A 22,913-nucleotide genomic window follows, 5' to 3' on the forward strand; every position below is an offset into this window, starting at 1 on the left:
GCAACTGTTAGTACCATTTTTGTAAGTCTTTGGTATGACTCGGCCGGGGATCGAACCCACGACCTCCCGCATCCGAGGCGGACGCTCTAACCACTAGGCCACCGGAGCGGTACAGACCGTGTAATACAGATTCTGTTTTAAACAAATTGACGTCATATATGCCATTCAGCGATTGTAACATTCCGTAACCAAGCTGTACCACACAATAAGTAAAGCGAATATATGAAAACATTTTAATTTTAAAAGTCAAAGGAATGTAACCGTTTTGTTTTCTTTTTTCAATTCACTAGATCGATTTTATTAATCACGAATTTGTTCATGTGTGCCTTCATTGGTTACATCGATTGTGTCCATCGGGACACATTGCGATTAATATCTTTTTGATCTGCTCACACGCGTAACTTTAAATAGTGTTGAGAAGGCACAATTAATTTAAAATAAATTATGCTAAGCTGCTTAATTTCTATGTCATTATTAATCGAAGTAAGTGCGTGTTCAATAGACAAAGGACATACACCTCCATTTATGCATTTAACAGTGTACATTAAAATGTATATACAGATGTTTAAACCTATTCTCTGAGAATGTTAAACGTGTTACTTTTATTTTGCTTATTATAAACATTTTATAGAGTGTGAACATTATGATATTCTACCTTATTGTACCTAACATTGACATTTATTTGGAAGGGTTTATCATTCTAGGATTTTTGTACAATTCTTCGGTGTCACGTCTGAGGAACCATATATATATATATATATATATAGATGACATACATACATACATACATACATACATACATACGTATATACATTCATACATACATACATTACATACGTACGTACATACATGCAGTTTAGTGATACCATACCTAACTTGACCTCTTGTTGTAACAATGTATTAAATTTTACATTGTAAGCATGTATTTGCTGTGCACTCAAGAAGACATGTAATATAAGCTTCTTTTGATTTTAGATGCTGCACCGCAGATAACACTTATTCCAGGTGATGTAATTTACTTTTCCAATGGCGGTGATTTAATTATGACCTGCACAGTCGACCAGGATGTGCGTTTAAATTCTGTTCTTTTTGAAAGAGACGGACTAACACAGATTGGATTCTTCAAGCCAGAATCTCTCGATTGTGGTCCACAAAAATTTCAAAACGACAGTTATAATTACACTACCGTGTGTTACCAGCAGAGGAATTTTACATTGATAAAACATGACGTGAATGCTGAAGATCACAACAAAAGCTGGAGTTGTTCCATGGTTTCAAATGAAGGTGGACCTTGTATAAGCAGCACTCCGTGCATCAGTAACAATACCATTGCCATTCTCCGAGGTAAGACGGTTTAGCAAAAGTTAATATTTCGTGCATTTAGATTTGAACAGAAAAATAATCACCAATCGAGAGTAGCCCCTCTATACTACCATCGAGGAAAGGTAGAGTGGATCGAAAGTATCCGAATATTCCTTCTTCCCGCATGAAAGGTGGTCTTATACAAAAGTGCTGGCCCTTTCTGTATTGTACAGTTTGTTATTGCTGTTGATTGTGTTGGGTTACATAAAACATGTTAAACATTATTTGGATGTGTCACAATATGGCATACCATTGCGGGCTGTTCATTCTACACTAAATTTTACTAAATTGTATATCACTTAGGAGTTATTTAGAATTTGTTCATATATCATAATGGATCAGAAATAATTGAGAAATAAATTGTGACAATATGAGCATTATTCTTATGTAAATGTTGTCATTTGTAAAGTATGTGTCTAAAAACTGACATAAATTTGTCCATGGTGTTTTCAAAAAAGACATCAAAACTGTAAACGAAGCAGATTCTTGCAGACTTTCAAAACGTATATAATTTCAAAATGTTTCACATGATTTCAGAAATAATATATTAATATATTTGTAATCCCAGAGTGGCAATGATACAAATATGTTCGGGGGTTGTGATGGGATAGTGATCAAAATCCGATCACACAATACACAGCTTTCCAATAATGATAAAACGACAGTGATACTCTATGTAATCCTTGTTTCTGGACAAAAATGTTATCCTTTCCAAGATTTTCAGGTAGTCTATGAAAAGACAAACTAAATTGAATGTCTGGCATCTTCAACCCGCTATCTTAATAGTTATTGAGTTGAATGTTCCTTTTAAGTCTGTCACCTTATCTACTACAACTAGCTGTACAAGAAAAATTTGCAAATAAAGTCTTCCTTTACGGAATTGCAAATCAAATCCAAAAACTTCATAGAATTACAGACACAAGTACAAATGATTAAATTTCTAAATAAACTTAATTCAAATCCAAACTAAATCAAGCGGTGAAAGTATTGATATGCCTGTGGTGGCCTGTGCTGTTGTGATGTACCAACAGTCTTTTTGGATCACAATAATACAATCCAAGAATAAACTCTTACTTTTGAAATTTCACTATAAATTCAAGTTAGTATTCCAAGAATATTACTGTCTGAGCACTTTGTATTGGCCGAGAATAATAACTTGAATTAAATAATTTAACTAAATAAATTCCAGCCCTGAGAAATGTATGGACACAAATAATAAAATTGATTCTGCTAAGATCTTAATGCAAGACTGACTAATTCCTAGAAAAACAAGGTTAGACAGTCATGTCACAACATTTTCTAAAAACAAGTAGTACCTCATGTAATATAAACTTCTTGAAGCTCTTTAATGGCTATATAAAATCTTAATTATAATTAGAATATAAAATGTGATAAACACAATGACCTTGACTCAGACAAAAATAATAATTCTAATAGTTAAGGCATACTCATTTGGAAACTATGTAGTTATGAACTAGTTTTTTTCTTCTTCAGATTAATTAAAAATAAATAAATGATTCGGCTGAAGTAGAAAAGATTTCTAATAAAGTCCAGCATACAATATTACATTATCAAAAACATATCATGCAAAATAAAACAATTTAAAGAAAACTAACAAACAATGCAAATGAAATATACATGACAAAGCACTTCAACGGAATACACATCTTAATTAACAGTATATTGTGCATTTTTTTGGATTGCTTGTTTGGCATTGTTTAGGATAATATCATAATTTTGTACAGAAACAATAGATAGGATTGGGTAAACAACAGTAGTTAAGTGGGGTACATTAGCGACAATGGGAATTAGCATTACAGAGACCCCTGGGTCAGATTAGCGACAAGGGAAATTTAACATGGTGAAAAATCGTGGGTCAGATTAGCGACAAGGGAAATTAACATGGAGAAAAATCGTGGGTCACTCTAGCGACAAAGGGAATTTAACATGGAACTATAGTGTGGGTCTGTCTAGCGACAAGGGGAAATTAACATGGGGAATAGAGTTTGGGCTTTTGGGATTTTTTTAAAATTTTTTTAAATTTAAATTTAAATTTAAATTTAAATTTTAAAAAAGGGTAGGCAATGGAAAGGCTATCTCTTTTCGAGAAATATGGCTGGCCCTGAAAAGGGCCTTTGGGTTTTCTTCTTATTCTGCTTCTAATTTCTTCTTTTTCTCCACCAAGTTCTTATTTTATCTCCAACACTCTTTCTCTTCTTCTCTTTCTTTTTCTCCTGCTCTTCTTTCTTCTTCTTCTCTTCCTCCTCTTCTTTCTTCCTCTTCTCATTTTCTTCTTCTTTTTCAATCTTTTCGTTCCATTTGCTTATTCTTATTCTTTCCTCTTCATCCTCCTTCTCCTCCTTTATCTCTTTCATGACACCACTAATCTTGTCCTTTACCTTTTTTAAGTTATTAATTTCCATCTTTACACGATGGGGACTATAGGAATAATGGTCTTCAACCAGTCTTATTAACATCTGCTCCATCATTCCTAAGTTGTCTAAAACGTCTTGTAATGTTTGTATTTTGTCCATTTGGTTAGAAGCCATCTTCTTTTTTTATTCTTTGCAGAATGGTTTGAACGACGAATACTGTGGGTTCTTATACTTAAAGCGCGTACGTGAAGGAAAACATCCCCCTAAAACGTAAAATTGATCTTACCTAGATCATGACCAAACAACGCGCGAACGTGAAGGAAAACATCCCCCTACTTTTTCATTTCATATAATAAAACCCAAACTATACTTTCTCATTTCATATAATAAAAACCCAAACTATACTCTCCACATACGCTAAGAAACAATAAACAAAATCCATAATCTACTATCCACACAATCGTACGTGAGCGCTTACAAAACCCAAACTATACTCTTCACATACGCTAAGAACAATAAACAAATCCATAATCTACTATTCACACAATCGTACGTGAGCGGGTACAAACACAAACACACAAACACAAACACACAAACACAAACACACAAACACATACGCTAAGAAACAATAACCAAATCCATAATCTACTATCCACACAATCGTACGTGAGCGGGTACAAACACACAAACACAAACACATACGCTAAGAAACAATAAACAAATCCATAATCTACTATTCACACAATCGTACGTGAGCGGGTACAAACACAAACACACAAACACAAACACACAAACACAAACACACACGCTAAGAAACAATAAACAAATCCATAATCTACTATCCACACAATCGTACGTGAGCGGGTACAAACACAAACACACAAACACAACCACACAAACACATACCCTCACACTATCTTAAAAAAGAGTTAGTGTTTATATTCACACTACTCTACCTACACATTGGCAAATTGATGGTTATTTCTTTTCTAGAGTATTGGGTAGCCCTGAAAAGGGCTGTTTTCTTGGAACTTCATGGACACCTGGTTAATGGTGGCACCTTCCAGGCCTGGCGCCACATACACATCTTATCCCCCAGTTACTTTTTACTTTTTTGGGGGAGAGAGCAGAGGCAGGATATGTCGCTTCAGAATCCCAATTTTCGCTCTCTGGGATTCTGAAATTTATTCTTCTTCTCTTCTTTTCCTTCTCCTCCTCCTCTTCTTTGTTTCTTCTCTCATCCTCTTTGTATCTTCTTTCCTCTTCTTCTTTATATCTTCTCTCCTCCTCTTCTTTTTTTCTTCTTTCCTCCTCCTCTCTTATCCTTCCCTCCTCCACAATGGCTTCCGCGGCCAGTTCATTCAACAGGCGGCTGGCATATTCCAGATGCACATGAAGTTCCAACAGTTTAGACAGTCTCGTGTTCATTTTTGGTGTTGATCAATCAACAAGGGTGGCTAGACTGCCCAGCGAGTTTCAATTTATAGTGAAAGCGCGGACGTGAAGGAAACATCCCCCTAAAAAAACATAAAATTGATGTTACCTACATCATGACCAAAAACAACAACGCGCGGACCTAAAAGAAACACTCACTCACTTTTTTATGCTACCCATCACTATTTTAAATTTTTTTATAAATCACTTCATTAGACTATCCACATACGCAAAGCAATCCAATCTAACTCCAAATATACACCTCAAACACCAAAAAAACATGATTTTAATCTACTATTCATACCAACTTACTTAAGCACTTACTAACACACAAACACATACCCTCACATTTTTTAAAAAAGAGTTAGTGTTTATTTTCACACTACTCTACCTACACACATTGGCAAATCGATCGTTATTTCTTTTCTAGAGTATTGGGGTAGCCCTGAAAAGGGCTGTTTTTTTGTTTGCTATGGCATTCTTTTTTTAGTTTCTAAGAATGCGATGTCCTCTGAGGATAGACTTTCTGGCGATAGGTCTGCTTCTTCGGAAAGAAAAGAAGAACTCTTTGGTGTCGATACGGCAATCGACAAAGCCTCTGTCAGGTTCAGGTTGCTGCTGCTGCTGCTCTTGTTGTTGTTGTTGCTGCTGTCTCTGAAGTCTGTACTTCTCTGTCCATTCTTCTTTTTCCCTGTTCATTTCTTCTCTGAAGAGCTCTTCTATCAGGTCTTCAGTGATTTTTAACATTCTCACATTCTCTATTTCTTCTGGCTTCGGTATCAGACTGTGTCTGACCCTATGCAAATTCACGTAGGCTTCGTTGAGTTTAGCTAGTTTGGAGCACATCTTCTTAGGAGGATGAGTCGACAATGGATGGTTAGACTGGAAACAACCCGGTTCTTAAAGTTAAAGCGCGGACGTGAAGGAAAACATCCCCCACACGGTTTTTGAGTCGCAACGTTTAGTGAGTGTCATGAGAGGGATAGTAAGAAATGAAAGAGCATCAATCCAACATTCTTATAGCTAAACAAAAGACAAAGGCATTTTTTTCAAAACACAACATTTTTTATTCAAAAATCACTTAACACTAAACAACAACTCTAACATTTTTAACAATAATCCAACAATATAACATCAAACAATTTTTTTCAAAACACAACATTTTTTAATTCAAAAATCACTTAACACTAAACAACAAGAACTCTAACATTTTTTTAACAATAATCCAACACTAAAAGTTTCTCCACTAGGTAAAGAGGGATAACAGTCTTCCATGGTTTCTAGTAATCTAGGATGACTTCTCTCAAACTGTTGATTTCTATGGTATTATCGAATTCTGCATACAGGATGACGTTCACCGTTTCATCATGGTCTCGGTCTTTAAACTGAATTTCCACACGAATCTGGCCGGATTTTATAGGGTGGAAATGTCCCTCGTCGCTGCCTTGGTCTGGAGTGAAATCGAAAGCCCACAAAGCGTAGCCTCCTGCATAATCCTCGTACGTAATACCGTGACTGGTATTGGTTCCTAACTGTCTGGTGGCTTCGTACAGGGACAAGTACGATCTCAAGTAATTCTTCTTGGTAAAGTCCGGTTCGAAAGGTCGGGTACACAAGGTCTTGCCATCGCGACTGACTTCGATTTTGGACACGCCAAAGTGTTGAAAGTAGAAAGGATTTTTTTCGGCAGCTCCGTTGAAGGCTGTATTCTCGACGATACCAACGATAAAACGTTTGGGTAACTGTCCTTGGAACAGATGATCTTCGATCATGGATCGCTGTCCCTTGGGAATGGTGAAGGTTTTCACTTCCACGCGTCGTATGGGATACTTGGCGTTCGTTCTACTCAACGTCTGACTGATGTCGTTTCCCACTTTAGGTAACACTTCCACACGGCGTACGTAGAGTCTGGCTTCTAGGATTTTGGTTTTGTAACCGTCACTATCAGCCATCAAATGGAAAGCGGCACTGCTACGATTCAGTCTCAGGCGGACATCCACCCCGTTCAGCAAATACTTTTCTTGCAACCACATGTCCAAATGCAAACGATCCATCAGTTCTAAACTTGTGTCGGCTCCCGTGATTCTCTTTCTTCGTTCTACAAATCCATCATTGTTGTCTTTCTTTTCATCAGTTTCCAATATTTCAAACTTGGTAGGTTCGTCAGCTTCCCATACCACACAGGCATTGAGATGAGTGTTCTTGGCATCTATTCCGTACGTCAAGAGATTTTCCAGGTAGGCACGATAAGGGTAAGTATCCATGCTGCTACTGACCAGTTTGTTATTCAAGTACAAGTCCACTCCACTGAACAAGGAATGCATGAAATTGTTGACGGGAGCTACTGCTTCATCGTCTATAGGACCTCCAGTCTTATCTAGAATTTTGACTTTCAGGTACAAGTAACTGCTATTCAGATCGATGTAATCTTCGGGCTGTCCTTTGATTTCAAACTCGATGGGAGCGGAATCGGTCAGTGAGGAGACGGGGTGAAATTCCACCCACTGGGATTCTTGCATGGTCATCATGGTAGGGGGCATGGCAAACAGATCCAGTTCCGTCTTGGAACAAGCGCAAGATTCTCGGTGCATCATTTTTTTTTTGGTCTCTTTTCTCAATAATCGAAAACGTCTAAGTCTCGAACGGTTCTTCTTTTCTTGGCCTTTCTCGCTTGAAGTCTGGTGAAAGGGTATTTTCTTCGTCGTCTCTTTCTGCCTTGTCCTTGCTGAATGCCTGACTCGTTAGCGTGCAGGGCATTTATAGGTGTTTCTCGTTGGCCTAAAATGTCTTTGCCCGTTTGCAGCAAGACATTTTTGCCTGCCCTCATGAAGGCTTCTTTAGGGTTTTGTTTGTCGATGATGACATTTTGGAGAAATTCTTTGCCTTGCGTCAGTGCCGCATCTTTCAAGGCGTGCAATCCGCGTGTCACCATCGGTTTCAACACCGGGGCCACCGAACGAAAGGCCGATTTTAACATGTCTCCTAAACCGTGTCCTCGCTGTCGAGCAACCTCTCGGTACACTGGATACATGACTTGCTTACGAGTCGTGAGAGAACCGTTTTCGAAAATGGAGTTTCACCGTGACTTTTCCTTTGGTGAATGGAATATTTTGTCCCAGATCTCCTTTTATAGCAATGTTGACCGTGTCCAAATACGACTTACTGACAGGCAAATAGTGAGGATGGACAAATTCGCGGTGGACGTGGTAAGTGTTTCCACCTTCCTCGTCAGCGTTCGTGGCAGAATCCACTTTGAAAGGAATGACACGCAGTAACGGTACGGAGGTGTGTCCCACCACGTTGTACTCCACCACATCGGAATACACGAACATCAAATTCAGTCCTTGGTTCAGTTCTACCGGGGCACAAAATAACTTGCTAAAAGACTCGTTGTCGTAAACGATGGGTAATTCGTTTTTCTTGAGCATGGCCTTTCTCATGTCCATGTCTCCGCCCAACATGTCAAACAATTCAGGACAAAATAAAATGGACACGATTTTACTTCGTTCAAATTTCATCAAGAAGCGACGAGCTGCTTTGTGGTACTCCATGGTGACATTTTTGTTGACATGCTCCAAAGCTTTCAGAAACACGACATTAAACCTGGAGGTTATGGTGCTGACCAAATGTTGACCACTAAAATAATAGCCTGGGTGAATGAACAAGTGATAGGTGGTGTACTTTTGTGTACGGGTTTTCTTGTCATATTTGACATTGCTATCCATCCACTGTTGCATTTGCTCGTCATGAACTTCACATCAAAAAAATTTTGATTGGGAAGGACATTGAGGACTTGGGTCGGGTGAATCATTTCTACTAAAGCCACTTCCCAATGGGCTTCGTGATCTAACTGGATGGCCTGAGGTAATTTGGCCGTGTAACAGCACAACGTGTTCTTGGGAAACACCTCCATGGAACTGTCACTGGGTAAAGTTAAGTAAAATTGGTTTTGGTGACTCATAATTCCAGAGTTCTGTGGCTGTCCGAGGGGATATTACTGGACGTCAGAGGTGTGTCTCCGTCTAAAATGGGGTTCTGGTTGTGATTGAAGTGGTGACTGGCACTGGCACTGGACACAAGGTTCCCGGGGTTCCCGTTCGAGGTGAATTTCAGGGAGGGATTAGGAAGCAGGTAACCGATGCAACTGCTCAATAAAATGGTCCACAATTGTTTGTCTCCTTGTTGCAAACTCAAATTGGCGATGGCTGCCCCGATGACACAATACACCACGAAGATTTGGCAGAAAAAGACGATTTGCGTTTTAGGCACACGTTCTCCACACCACACCCACAAGGGTTGTTTTTGTAAATCTTGCACAGAAGAACTAGGTGAAGGAGGAGTGGTCGACGTAGCTGCGTCTGCTGTGTGAAAAGGCATGATGGTCACTTCTTTTTATAGTCGATGACTTGCGAAGCGTCGATCCAAGAATCGAAACTGGGTGGATATCCTTTCCAACGTACTTTGACTTCTTTGACACGTCGTTTGCCCACTTTACGGGTTCTGCGTTCGAGAATGCTTTCGATGTCGTACACGTCGTCTTCTTTTTTGGTGACACGTTGTAACTCGGGCAAATAAAACGTTCGTTTGAGCACTTCTCCGTTCATGTCTTCCAATTTATAGACGACAGGATGACGGCCATGCACTCGTCCAGTGACGCGAAACAATTCGGTCGTCCAGTTAGGTAAGTAACCTTTGTCGAAAGTGCGTTTGGTTTTGCCAATGCGCACCCAATCTCCTACGGCCAACTCTCCACTTTTCTTGGGGACAGCCCTCGTCGGGGACGTACCAAACAGGCGCTCAAACACCAACACTTCGTTCTCGGGAGTCACGTCTTGCGGGGCACGTCCGATGCTTCGATGGTAAGATTGGTTGTACGCTTGCACCAGGTGCGGTAAGATGTCGATGTACTTCAGAGTGTGGTGATGCGTAAAATATTTCCACATGCGTTCTTTCAAAGTGCGTTGAAAACGTTCCACGATGCTGGCTTTGGTTTCGGGATTCTCGGTGGTAAAAAAATGAATGTCACGTTTCTTTAATTCTTTTTGGAAAGCTTGGTTCAGAAATTCGGTACCTTTGTCCGTTTGCCATCGAAGAGGGTGACGACCGCTTTGTTTCAACACTCGTTGCAGGGCTCGCACTAACTCGCTGCTCGATTTGGAAGTCAAGGGCACGACCCAGGCAAATTTGGAAAAGACGTCGATGACACAAAACAAATATTTGTAGCCACGATTGTAGCTGGCCAAATGAGAGACATCGGCTAAATCGGCTTGCCATTGATGATCGATGCCTTCCACTCGGGTGCGACTTCTGGCAAACTTGCGTCGAATGGGTTTGTGTAAAGTGTAGGTAGCTTGTTCTTGTAACCATCGTTGCACTTGAGGTAAACGGAGACTTTTCAGTCGAGTTTTGGCAGCACGATACAATTTTTAACTCCTGCGTAACCTGCAGGATGCGAGGGATCGTAGTAAATGCTGGCTAAGACTTTCTCCATTTTTTTTTGTGTTGGTTGGTGTGTTAATAAGACACCCACTCTTGGAGGATGCTACTCTTTTTTTCTTGGGGTATTTTTTTGGATTGCAATGCTTTGCGTGTGCGGCCAGCAATAGGCGTCGAAGAGGAGAAGGATGTCTGAGCGGGGGATATCGGTTCTTGTTTCACTTCTGTCTTCACTTCTGTCTTCACTTTCCTTTTCTCTTGTGAGGAAGAAGGGGTGGCCATCATCTTTTTAATCCATCCAATTCTGGAGGTAGGTGGTGTTGTTAACTTGCGTACTTTTTCTGGTGGAGTTTGAAACCCTTCCTCTTCTTCTCCTTTTTCTGTCTTGGTCACGGGTACTGGTGGTACTGGTACTGGTACTGGTGATGGTGCTGGACTTTTCATCAAGGTCTTAAAATCTTTCAGAGTGGGTAGAGCTGTTTCGTCTAAAGCTTTCTGGTGAAAGAGTTGCAGTCGTTGCAAGAGTTGACCGTACTTTTGCGATTTTTCTGTTTCGGACAAATCTTGGCGATCCATCAAGGACTGCAATTCGTGTTGTAACTGGGACATCTCGCTCAAATTGGGATTGGGAGGTAAATGCGGGGTGCGTTGTTCTTGCCACCGATGGTATTCCATCCATCGTTTGTAAGGCACTAAAGCTAGTTTTCGTCCTTCCATGGGGTTGTCAGGGGTCGATTCTGAGATCTTGGGACTTCCGAAGGCCTTTTTATCTTGCTCCCACCAGTCCTCCCAACATGGTTCCCAAGACTCCTTTCAGTATGGGGCCTAACAAGAGAGGTAAAATACCTCCACGTTGCACTAACATCTTTTTTTGACGAATGGGAATTTTCTTTCGAACCATTTGGCGAAGAACGTGACGATGTTTGCTTAAGCATTGTTTCTGGTGTTTGGACAAAGGGATCGTGCCTTTCAAAACGTTCAAACAACATTCGCACACGGTATCGATGACCTCTTTGGAGGCCGTTTGAATGAGTTTTTTTCGTAGGGGTGGAGAAGCTTTGGACAGGACAGATAACATGTCCCCATGTTTGGCTAAACGTGGTGGCAGTCCTTTCCTTTTCTTTCCTTGGGGTTTTCTGGAGGGTGACATCTTTGAGTCTTCAGGAGCACCGAAAAAACACTGATACCCGACTTGGTCACAGGCCTTTTTTATACTGGAACGCGTCGCCACTGATTGTCTTTACGTCGTATCAGTTTGAGGACAGGCATGACACGTCGTGCAGGGGTACGCAACGGACTAAATCGAGCCAGTTCTTGCTTGGACAAATCCAGTAAACTTTGTAACATGCCCGATCTTTCTTGAACTTTGATTTTGGGAGAAGGTACTTTGTGAGCAGCAGCCACTGCCACTAAATTGGAAGGTCCTGCCACTGGGGAAGTTCTTTTGGGGGTCATCAACGGAGAAGTTCTTGGTGTGATCAACGTCTCCAAGTACTCTTCAGTTCTGGGTGTCATTAACGGAGAAGTGGACAAACGTGAAGCTGCCGGAGACGCAGTCACCGCCGTGGCAGGTCGTGGTTTGCGAGTGTAAGGTTGCGTCCTGGCCGAAATGCCTCTCTTGCAACTAGTTTTCTGTGGACTTTTCTTTTTCTGGGGGCTTCTTTTCTTTTTCCGGGGTGGTGTCTGGTCAGAGGAGGGTCCTGCCACTGGAGAAGTTCTCCTTGGGGACCTGGTCTTTTTCTTCTTGGGGCTTCGTTGGACTTTTGTCTTGGGTATAACTTTGGGGGCATTAGGATCCCATCTTAAGAGTGAGCGAATGATGACCCCTCCTAGAGTACCGCTCCCTCCAGGTTTCAAAATGATTTGTTTTTTGGTTTGAGTGTCGATGCGGGGATCGGCCAGTTGGACCAAAGCGACTTTGTTTCGATCGAAAAAGCGTTTGGTTTGATGAGGAATCTGAATGATTCCTTGGAGTAATTGACGTGCCGTCACCGTGAACCATCGTAAGACTTCGTTGAGACTAGATTCTAAGACACGAGCTCGTGTTTGTGGATCTTTTTCTCGACTGATGCCATACAAGGCACGAATCAATTTGACGGGAAGATGCGACTGAAGGGACGTCATGTTCGCAGTGAGAGTGAGACAGACGAAAAAGGGTCTGAGGTTTTTATAGATTTTTTATGGGGAGTGAAATGAAGTCGAGGACGGAGACGTGTACAGGACAGGCCCTCCGTCTTGGCACCAGTGGTGAAACAAGTGGGTACGAAATCGCAAATCCTCGGGAGTCGTAGGTTTCAAATCGACGAGTAAATAGGCGTGTGGAGTTTGAGTGGCATCGTCGTACGCCTGAGTCAGCCAAGGCGTTCCTAACTGTTTGGCTAAGACTTGCACTTGCGATTTATCTCTAGGGCTTTTAAACAAGACCACGTAATGCGCATTGAGACTGATGGTGCGATGGGCTTTACTTTGTTGAAACAAATTTTGGGTGATGTAAACGACACTGGCATTACGGTGATGCCCTTTGCGCGTGAACCACAGTTTAATTTCTTCTTCGTCTTCTCCTAACATGTCGTCAAAAATGACCAAATGGGTTAGACGGGAGTCAGAGACGATGCCGTCGTCTTCTTTAGGAATGCCTTCCACAAACACGATGGAATCGCCTTGACTTTCTCGCAAGAGGCTGTACGCCGATTGCCACTCTTTGTAACACCACACGATTTGTTGAGGGGGTCGATCGATCAAATGATGTTTATGTTCGATCAAACGTTTGACGAATTCGGTTTTGCCCGAACCGCTAGGTCCAGCAATGAGCATGTTAAAGGGATGGCGAAGATACAAAGCCTCCCAACTGGCACGATCTAAGTGTTCGTCGATGACTTTGACAGTAGAGGAAGAGGGAGCAGAGACAGCAGAGGTAGCCATGGTGTGAGAAATGTCACTTGTGACACGAAAAACAAACAAGACAAGAGTTTATATACTTTTTCAGAACACGTTTATTGAATGTTTTCAAACATGAATACGAAAGACAAAAATACATAAAAGCCAAAGGCTTAAGTACAAGAATAAAAGGCACATGATAACCATGAACGTGGAATAAACACAAGTGTCTGTACAACATGTTTTGGGTAAAGTTCTAACCAGTTATATAGTAGGGGGTAAGGTCACACAAGTGTCCTCCCGAAAGGGTCTTTCAGGCCTGTCCACGACAGTCCTGTCCTGGGTGACGGGTTCTTCTGGCACCGTCACTAACACAGGTTGAAAAGTAACTTTTTTCCTTGAATAACTCTCGTGCATACTGGGCCACCTCTTGTGTCCAAGCCTCAAAACCCTGGTCTCGGTGATGTCCAACATTTGACTCCTAACCAGTCTGGTTTCTTCTTCGTCAACGACATGGTAAGTTACTTCAATGAACAATGAACTATCGATCTTGCCTAGGGTTCCTTTTCATATACAGACCAATACCGACGTGACCGTACGGTAAGGTGAAGTGATTGGGAAGTCGCACTCGCTTCTGCTATACAATTTGATAGACTTTTTCCAAGGGTCGACTGACGATGTGGTGAGTGGGTAAACGTACAATCTTGTTCGGTTGATAGGTGGTCACTTTAAAGTTTCCATCCTCTCCCGATTGCAAGGCTTCTTTCAATACCCCAAAGTTGACCACTCGACTGGTACGATGATTCAGAGTCAGTCCTTTCACTTTGCACGTCGTGTGCACTTCTCCTTGTTTGTCCCGGTATTCGTAGCCGTAATTTTTGGGACCACCACTGACGAAACTTAGAATCTTGTCGTCGGGATGCTCGTCTGTCCAGGCTCCTAAACGGTCTCCTTCGATGTCAGGGTGCTGTTGAATCGGGTGATGGATGTAAATGCAACTGTCCGTGTCAAAGTACAGGACGCGTTCTTCTAACAGTTCTAAAGCTTCGTACAATTTTAAGCAAGCATGAGCTGTCACGTAAGCCGCAATGATGACATTTCCAAAAGGGTCGTCTTGTACAAAGTCCAGATCTTCTTCGTAATTGACCAAGATCAAATCCTCTCGAACGACGTCCACGTGTTTCATGTATTTGGTTTTGTCGTGAATCATCTGGAAGTAGCGGGAAGGTTGTGTCAAATATTCCGTCTTGGGTAAACACGGTCGTTGTGCCATTCTACCCCACAAGCAATTTAACATCACTTTGGCAAACGATCGCCTGCCTTCGTTTTTTTCGATGTGGTCTAAAGAGATGCCTTCTTGTGCATAGTATTTCTCTTTGAATTGTATTTGGTCTTCGGGAGTGTGACACCAGGAAGGATATCCGCTGGCTTCTTGTTTCAGTTTCAAAAAGGCATCCACGTAGTCGGCGAAAATGCCTTTCTGAGTAGGGTCACCCTTGTGGTACTGTTGTGTCTTGGGAAAGTGGCAAATTTCGTACACTTCTAACAGTTGGTATCCCATGTCCAGAGCTTTGAACAATTCCACGCTGACCCAGGTTCCCGTCAAGGCACGTTCTTCCTGGCTGTGATGGCAAGGTTGGTCCTGGTTGCACGTTTCGGCACAAGTACGGCACAAGGGAAACATCAGTTTGCCTTGACAATGGTGAGGTAAGACGGGATGGTATAGGTTCGTGGGAGGCAAAACTTTACACTTGATCAAGCCTTCGTATTGTCGAATGTTTTTTCAGGTCGATGTGTTCCGTGAACAATTGCGGGTGCCCTACAGGAAAGCGACAATATTTGCACACGTAGGGATACAGCGAACACACGTCCAAGTATTTGATTTCTTCTCCTTTCTCTTCGTCGGCTTGGTACAGCAAACAGGTGGCATTGGTCCTTCCTCCGTACAAACTATCCCTCGGGTTCAGCGGGTCCATGAACTGGTAACTTTCCACGAGGCGTTTAAACTCGGGATCGGTTTTCAAACGGTGATCGTACTCGTGTTCCCACATTTCCACCACTTGGTATCCTTGCTGTTCTAACTTTAGGCGTCCCTGACAAGTGCCCTGGTACAAGTCTTCCATGGTTCGTTGCAAAAACTGATTTCTAGTGTCACGGTCAGGGTAGCAGACGGGACATCCGTGAAATAAGCAACCGTTAAACTCGTACACGATCTTGGGGTTTTCTAAGTCCCAGCCATCGACCGAATACGTTCCGATGGTCTTTTCGCCTCCTCCGTTGCGGGCATGCTGAATCCATTTGTCTTCCTTGTCGCACAAGTAATGTAACCAACGTAGGGCTTTGACCGAGTATTGACGCTTGACATAGTGGGTCGTTTGAGGACTGATGACAGCCACGGTGTTTTCAGGCATGAATCCTTGGCGGTACACTAAGGAACACGCTTTGGCAATGGTGCAAGATTCTTTCAAAGGATCGACCCCTCCGTGTTCCATGAACAGTTCTCGAAATTTTCCACAGCAACGCCGTAAAATGTCCACGTCGGAACGACAATACTTTAACATTTCTTCCTGAAAGTCGATGGGGTCAGAGGCATGAGCCTGGTACCAAGCGTAGAAAGCTTCTCGTTGTTCGGTACGCATGTTGTCGGGGTCGTAATAGTGAGCCTCAGGCAAATGGGGTAGAACGGCATGTTGATTGGCTTCCGTATTGAAAAAGTGTGGAAAGTACCCTTTAGCCATTTCTGTCATTCCAAACGTTTTAGTCATTCGACTCAAAGGCATGGCTAAGTAATTCATCGAATCTTTAAACTGTACTTGTCCCACTTGCATGAAAATGATTTTGGCTCCGTTCAAAATCACTTTAGGACGTTCGGTGCCTTGTTCCGTATAGTACCTCAAAAGAAACTGTCCATCGTATCCGGAGAAATTGTGAGCCATCACCGTGGCATGACGATGACAATCTCCGTAACGTTCGATGTCCTCTTGGCTCCACGTCTTGTCGATGGGGTTTAAGACCCATCGGGCAAAATCGGCTAACGTGTTTGGTCCTCGAAAGATTTTTTCACGTCCTCCAGGAATCTTGCTGCAGTGAGGGCAATGACTGAAGATAGGTTCTTGAATGCACTTCTCGCACGCTCGATGAGCCACGCAGAAATTAGGAATGTGAATGCCGGTCTCTTGCATGCATTCGAAATCGAAAAAGATGAAATTGCCTTTCTTCTTGTGACCGTCCTCTTCCTCTCGTGGGGGTTGGTATTTTTGCACGTAGCATTGGTGTTCCAAGTCGACGATGTGGTGACAAATGTGACATTTTTTCTTTCCTCGACATACGTGTGCCTTGGCATTATTGGTAAGTATGCCTTGTCCACAGGTAGGGCACAATCTCAGCAGTTGACAAGCACATTTCTTCTGTGAACCTTGTGTTTTCAAATGTTGTTGGTAACAGGTAGGACTGACAAACGTGCGCAAACAAGTCGAACAAGGCACTGGTCCTTCGCTCAGACAGGGTGGAGAGGCCAAACATCCTGGGCATTTCATTCCACAATGCTTGTGTTGCTCTCGATTGTTATAACCATAGTCACATTTCTCACAATAATAACTGTATCCCAGGAATCCAGTGATACTGGTAATGGTATCGAAATGGTCATCGTGATGATAGACATTAATGTATTTTCCGTCCTTAAAATCATGGCCTCGAAACAACAGAGTTCCACGCATTTCTTGAGGGTGCACTTTCAAGGTGTAGCGTGGAGCTAGGGCATCTTGCAATTTTTGCATCTCAGGAATGCCACAGGGTGTGTCTTTGGACAGTCCGGCTTGTTGCAACAGGAGTTCTGCTTCATTTCGTTGTTTGGCTCGATCGCATCGTTGAATAGTTTTCCAGGTTCTTTTCCATTCTACCGTGTCGTTCTTGTTGGCATAGGTTCGTCCCACCACGATGGCACGGGCTAAGCACATCTGGTCTTGAGGGTTGTTAATTCGGACGAGACTTGTTTTGGTGTTGCGAAGGTCGTCCACCGATAACATCTTTTTGCGTCCTGTCCCTTGAGGAAGAGAGACGTGAGCCATTTTCAGTGTGGCTTTACCATCGGTGATGTCAAACTGGTCATTAGATTGTTGTACGTGTTGAATCTTGTCCATGACTTTGGAAGGGGTTAGTTCTGCGGGTCTGCTAAACTCGATCCAAACAGGGGATTTCAAACCGTCGTGATCTATGGATAGTGTCAAGCGATCGTCTTCTTTGGGTTGACATTGTCGCTTGAGTGAGGTGAGCAAAGAATCCCACATCTCTGTGATAAACCCTTCTGCTTTCTCCAAGGGTACGTCGGCCTTGAAATCTTTAAACTTCACCGTGTAGGTGTAAGCCGTGGTTCTAAATTTTCTAGAGGAGCGCTTTTCCGTCTCTCGAATGGAATAGTACTTTTCAGGGTTGACTAAGGGTGGTAAACTTTGTTTAGAGGGTTCGGAATCTGGTTCACTCATGTCCTCTTCAAAATCACTGGCATGAATTTGTGCCAAGATTTCAGCCCTGGTACGAGGCGATAGATCACGTTTCTGCCTCTTACTTTCTTCTTCTTTCTTCTCGAATGAATGGGATCGTTTCATTTTGAGTGCAAAACGTCAAATGACTCAAGTTTAAACACCATAGACTAATTTATAGTCTTGGCAAACCAGCCTATATAAAAAGGGTGTGTGTCTTGTCCTTTCACTATTCATGTCACTCTCAAGCTGAGCACAACAATGGAAGAGACTACCCAGATGGAACGTTTCGTCAGAGCTTTGCGAGGGGTCATTAGAAAATTCTCTTCAGACCAGCCGACGGACTACTCTCCTTCCTTTCGAGATAAAAGTCAAGATACTTGCTGTATCTGTCAGAAGAAAGGGCATTGGTCTTCAGAGTGTCCAGACCGTCAAAAAAAGAAAAAAAACAGGGGCTAAAAAAGACAAAAGTCAAGATACCTGTTATTATTGTCAAGAAAAAGGAAATTGGTCTCCAGATTGCCCAAAAAAGAAACAAGACGAGTCAGAAGAAAAGAAGGATTCTTCAGACGAAGAGAGGGATTCTTCGGAAGAAGAGAGGGATTCTTCGAAAGAAGAGAGGGATTCTTCAGAGGAAGAAGAGGAAGAAAGAAGACAATTCTATTTACAAGAAGCAAAGAAACAGGAAAAGAAAAGAAGGGAAGAAAATGAGGAAAAAACGGTGAAGAAATTAAAAAAACAGAGAGACTAAACAAGGAGAAAGAAGAAGTCAATGAACTTTTAATTAAAGTGTTCTGTGGTGAATTGTGAATTGGATTGTAAAAAAAATGGATAAAAGAATACATGAATGATATAAGGTAAGTGTCTTTGAGTTCTGATTTTAAAATAAGAAGCTACACTCACGCACTCATACACAGACACGTACTATAAGGTAAAATGGGTGGGGTTTATTCTTGAGTTATTGGCAAATTGAAATTATATTTCTTTTCGAGAAATGTGGGTGGCCCTGAAAAGGGCCTTTTTATTTTGGTGTAGGGGTGAGTTTAACCAATCAACTTTAACTGCCTTAAGCCTTTGCCACGGCCAAGGCCTACTTCTGATGATTGGGTTGAAATCACTAAGGGTGGTACGACAGGCTTAGTCACAGGGGTGGCGTGTTTAGCTCGGGAAGGTCGTATTCTCTTCGGTCGTGATAAAGAAGTCTGATACATTTGTTTCAGACTTCTTAACTCCGCTAAAATGTCCAACAGTACCGTAGCCGTTTGATTTTCACCCTCTTGTTTCTTTGCTGCTACTTCTTCTTGCTGTTGTTGCTGTTGTTTTTTTCTTACCTCTTCTTGTTGCTGTTGCTGTTGCTGTAGGAGAAAAGCTTGTTCCGCTTCCTTTTGTCGTTGCATAAATTTCTCCAATTCTTCTTTCTGTCTCTGTCTAAAATTCTCCACTTGCGGTAATGAAGAAGGTAACGAAGGTTCCGGAACAAATTCTTGCGAGGTAAGAAAATCCACAAAATCCCAATGTACCTCTTCTGAAAGTAAGTCCGGGTTCCCTTGGGCAGTCTCCCCTGCTGGTGCACCCCAATGGATCGTTTTCTGAGTTTCCGTCATGTTGAATCACTGTCGCATAGATTGACTGCACACAAGCGCTAACGAATCTATATAGACCACGTGACGTCACAGACTGCTCTCTTCGGATTGGATGCGAGCTGACTGAATTTTGTAACGCGTGTTCGGATTGGTAAATGAATTCAATCCGTTTCAATCCTTCCTGTACCTATAAGTAAGCGCAGTTCACTGCATTGATTCACTTGTTCTCGTCGCTTCAAGATGTGGACCGATGTGCAATCTTCTACGCTTGTGTCTTCCATGATGTTCCGGACGGACATGCTCATGTATGTCCGAGCCAAGTGGACCGTTGTCCACAGGACAAACACCAGCCTGTGGATACGTAGGATCTACGTTGAAAGACAAGGATGCCTGAAAAGAGTGCTGATTTACGGACCAACAGTGAGACGTAGCCTAAGGACAAGAAGAAGACCAATGCGGTACCATTTATGTTAATGAATACATTAACATAAACCCAAAGGCCCTTTTCAGGGCCAGCCATATTTCTCGAAAAGAGATAGCCTTTCCATTGCCTACTCTTTTTTAAAATTTAAATTTAAATTTAAATTTAAAAAAATTTTTAAAAAATCCCAAAAGCCCAAACTCTATTCCCCATGTTAATTTCCCCTTGTCGCTAGACAGACCCACACTATAGTTCCATGTTAAATTCCCTTTGTCGCTAGAGTGACCCACGATTTTTCTCCATGTTAATTTCCCTTGTCGCTAATCTGACCCACGATTTTTCACCATGTTAAATTTCCCTTGTCGCTAATCTGACCCAGGGGTCTCTGTAATGCTAATTCCCATTGTCGCTAATGTACCCCACTTAACTACTAACAACAGTTCGACATTTATTTATACCTGGAAGCAATATTTTCTAGAGCTGCATCCAATCCAATCCATCCATCCATCCATAATACATACATACATGCATACCCACCCCACCCTCAATTACTCTTGTATTGAGGTAGCCGCTAGTATTATCAAAATTTTTATTCTGATTTTAGTGGTCTTTAAATTTAATGATATTGGTATTTCTGCTCTAAAGACATAACTCACGTGTAGTATGACGTAATTGTATAAGCTTGTGTCGTTCCATAATAAGCATTATTATTGATAAGTCTCATGTAAATAATAATAATAATAATAATAATAATAATAATAATAATAATAATAATAATAATAATAATAATAACAGTAGTAGTAGTAGTAGTAACTGCAATTGTTGTAATCACAAGCTTCATACTTCTTGGCCCCACAGCCCCAATCATAGATATGTGTGTGTGTGTGTGTGCGTGTGTGTGTAGAGATATTTATTTGGTAAGCAGGTTTTTAATGTTTTAAGATCAGTCTATGGAATCATTTACGGATGTGTTAAGATATAGTTTGGGAGGAATTAATTATTGTAATTATTCATTGGAATTACAAAATTCTCATCGATTTGTGCACGAAACCACCACCTTGGGATTATTGAGATTTCGTTTGAAGACATTAAGGATTGTATCATTGTGGTACATTAGGTGATTCAAGACTGTTGGAATTATGTTTGAGCAGTTATGATTTAATTCACAATGATGTAAGTGTTTCTTGAATTTTCACTCTGTAACTTGGAGAAATAAATTATTTCTCGACTTCGCTAAACTTGTTTGCGATTTGTTTTGTTACATTAATACAGAATGGTAACAAATATCATATATTGTTCCAAATATTAAGCTGGGGGTGCAAGGTGTAAACCATGGTCCTAGCCAGGGACTTCAAGGAGGGACAGCTGTAATAAAATCCATACCGTCAGGGTGGGGCGACATAATGGTCCTAGCCAGGGACTTGAAGGAGGGACAGCTGTAATAGTATCCATACCGTCAGGGTGGGGCAACATAATGGTCCTAGCCAGGGACTTGAATGAGGGACAGCTGTAATAAAATCCGTACCGTCAGGGTGGGGCGACATATTCTAAGCATGAGCTTAGGTGGTTTTGAAAATATATTTGTAACGTAGTCGAGCTGACCCTTTGAGACCGGGCAGGGTTTTAAAGAAACAAACACGTTCGTGGATGACAAATGACAATATATTAAACACTGGTACTAATGATATGAAAATAACACAAAAGCACATAAAATGAATATAAAACACATGAGATATACTTTGACTACTATGTCACATTCAAGTAGTCAAGAGTTCTAGAAACTTCATGTAAACTTCATGTACACATATCCCTATCAAACGTTCATATAGACAAGTGCTTGTTGCAAACCCATACAATCAGCTACTGGTTGCAAACATTTATGTAGTCAGACACTACTGTCATAATCCACATGTAGTCAAACCACTACTTGTTATTGCACTTGTAGTCAATACACTACTTGTTATTGCACTTGTTTGGAAAACACACGTTGACACGGCCTTCTCTCTGGCACGGTCACTTTCCCCTCCACGCTGGCACTGAATTGGTGGGTTACACTAGTAATGATACACCAGACGTCATGGTATTCACAAGCCCATCCGGCTGTTCATAACCGGCGAGCTGAATATGGAAAATAAACACACCTTTCCAATAGTCTAATTTAATTGAAATGGGTTTTGTTGCAACAACTAAGAATATACGATAGCTACGAAGTATGACATAGGAATGCTATGCAATAAAAACAAACATACGTAATGTTTTCGAAATAAGTCGTGATAGCGACTAGATGAAATTAACTCGTTACCACATTGCCTAGGTTATATCTTAATAAACTGAATTGCAAATACGATAAACGATGTGACCACAATACAAGAATGAACGTGCTTTTACGAAACTGAATAATTATTGTCAATAATAAAAAGAGTTGACTAAAATAACATTCGACTCACCCAACTGTTTGGCTTTAACGAAATTACAATGGCACATGCCCGACAGCTTAATATATGTTTAAGAGCTTCCCTCTATATTGGCTGTGCCCCTCAATATCTCTACCCGATATATATATAGTAGTAGTGCGCAATAATACATTATTTCGCACGTGCCGCGCGAGCAATAAAAGCGTCACGCGATACGACGAAAAATTACATTTACAGAAATATTACGGCGCGTGAAACAAGACAACCTGATTAAATGAAAAGTATGGAAGACTAAATGAGCCATATCGGGCATTTCGTAACAATATCCTAATATAAAACTAGAACCAAAACGTTTAATAAACAGGTTCTCCACATCAGTTTATGTACCTTATGGCCCCGTCCTATGGAATGAGGATTAAATAAAATAATTCAACAATACAATCCAAATAGCAATAATTATTTTACTACGATGCCCTAACCAAAGTAATAAGAAAAGGACAGGTTGCACTAAGTGGATTGTGCAATATTACTAC

The 22,913-nt window shown here is 41.4% G+C and overlaps 1 protein-coding gene across 1 annotated transcript in view; it reads left to right on the forward strand.

The window, feature by feature from the left end:
- The first annotated feature begins 1,001 nt into the window (after positions 1-1,001).
- The window catches only part of LOC149773300 (roundabout homolog 2-like), a 103,458-nt gene continuing 81,546 nt past the window's right edge, over positions 1,002-22,913 (forward strand). Inside the window, exon 1 of the mRNA XM_089946513.1 lies at positions 1,002-1,344. Within this exon, the coding sequence (XP_089802639.1) occupies positions 1,044-1,344 (301 nt within the window). The 5' untranslated portion in view covers positions 1,002-1,043. The remainder of the gene's footprint in view (positions 1,345-22,913) is intronic.

The sequence above is a fragment of the Sinohyriopsis cumingii genome, unplaced genomic scaffold (genome assembly GCF_028554795.1).
Source record: "Sinohyriopsis cumingii isolate HCF-2022 unplaced genomic scaffold, ASM2855479v2 utg000695l, whole genome shotgun sequence".
Lineage (NCBI taxonomy): Eukaryota > Metazoa > Mollusca > Bivalvia > Unionida > Unionidae > Sinohyriopsis > Sinohyriopsis cumingii.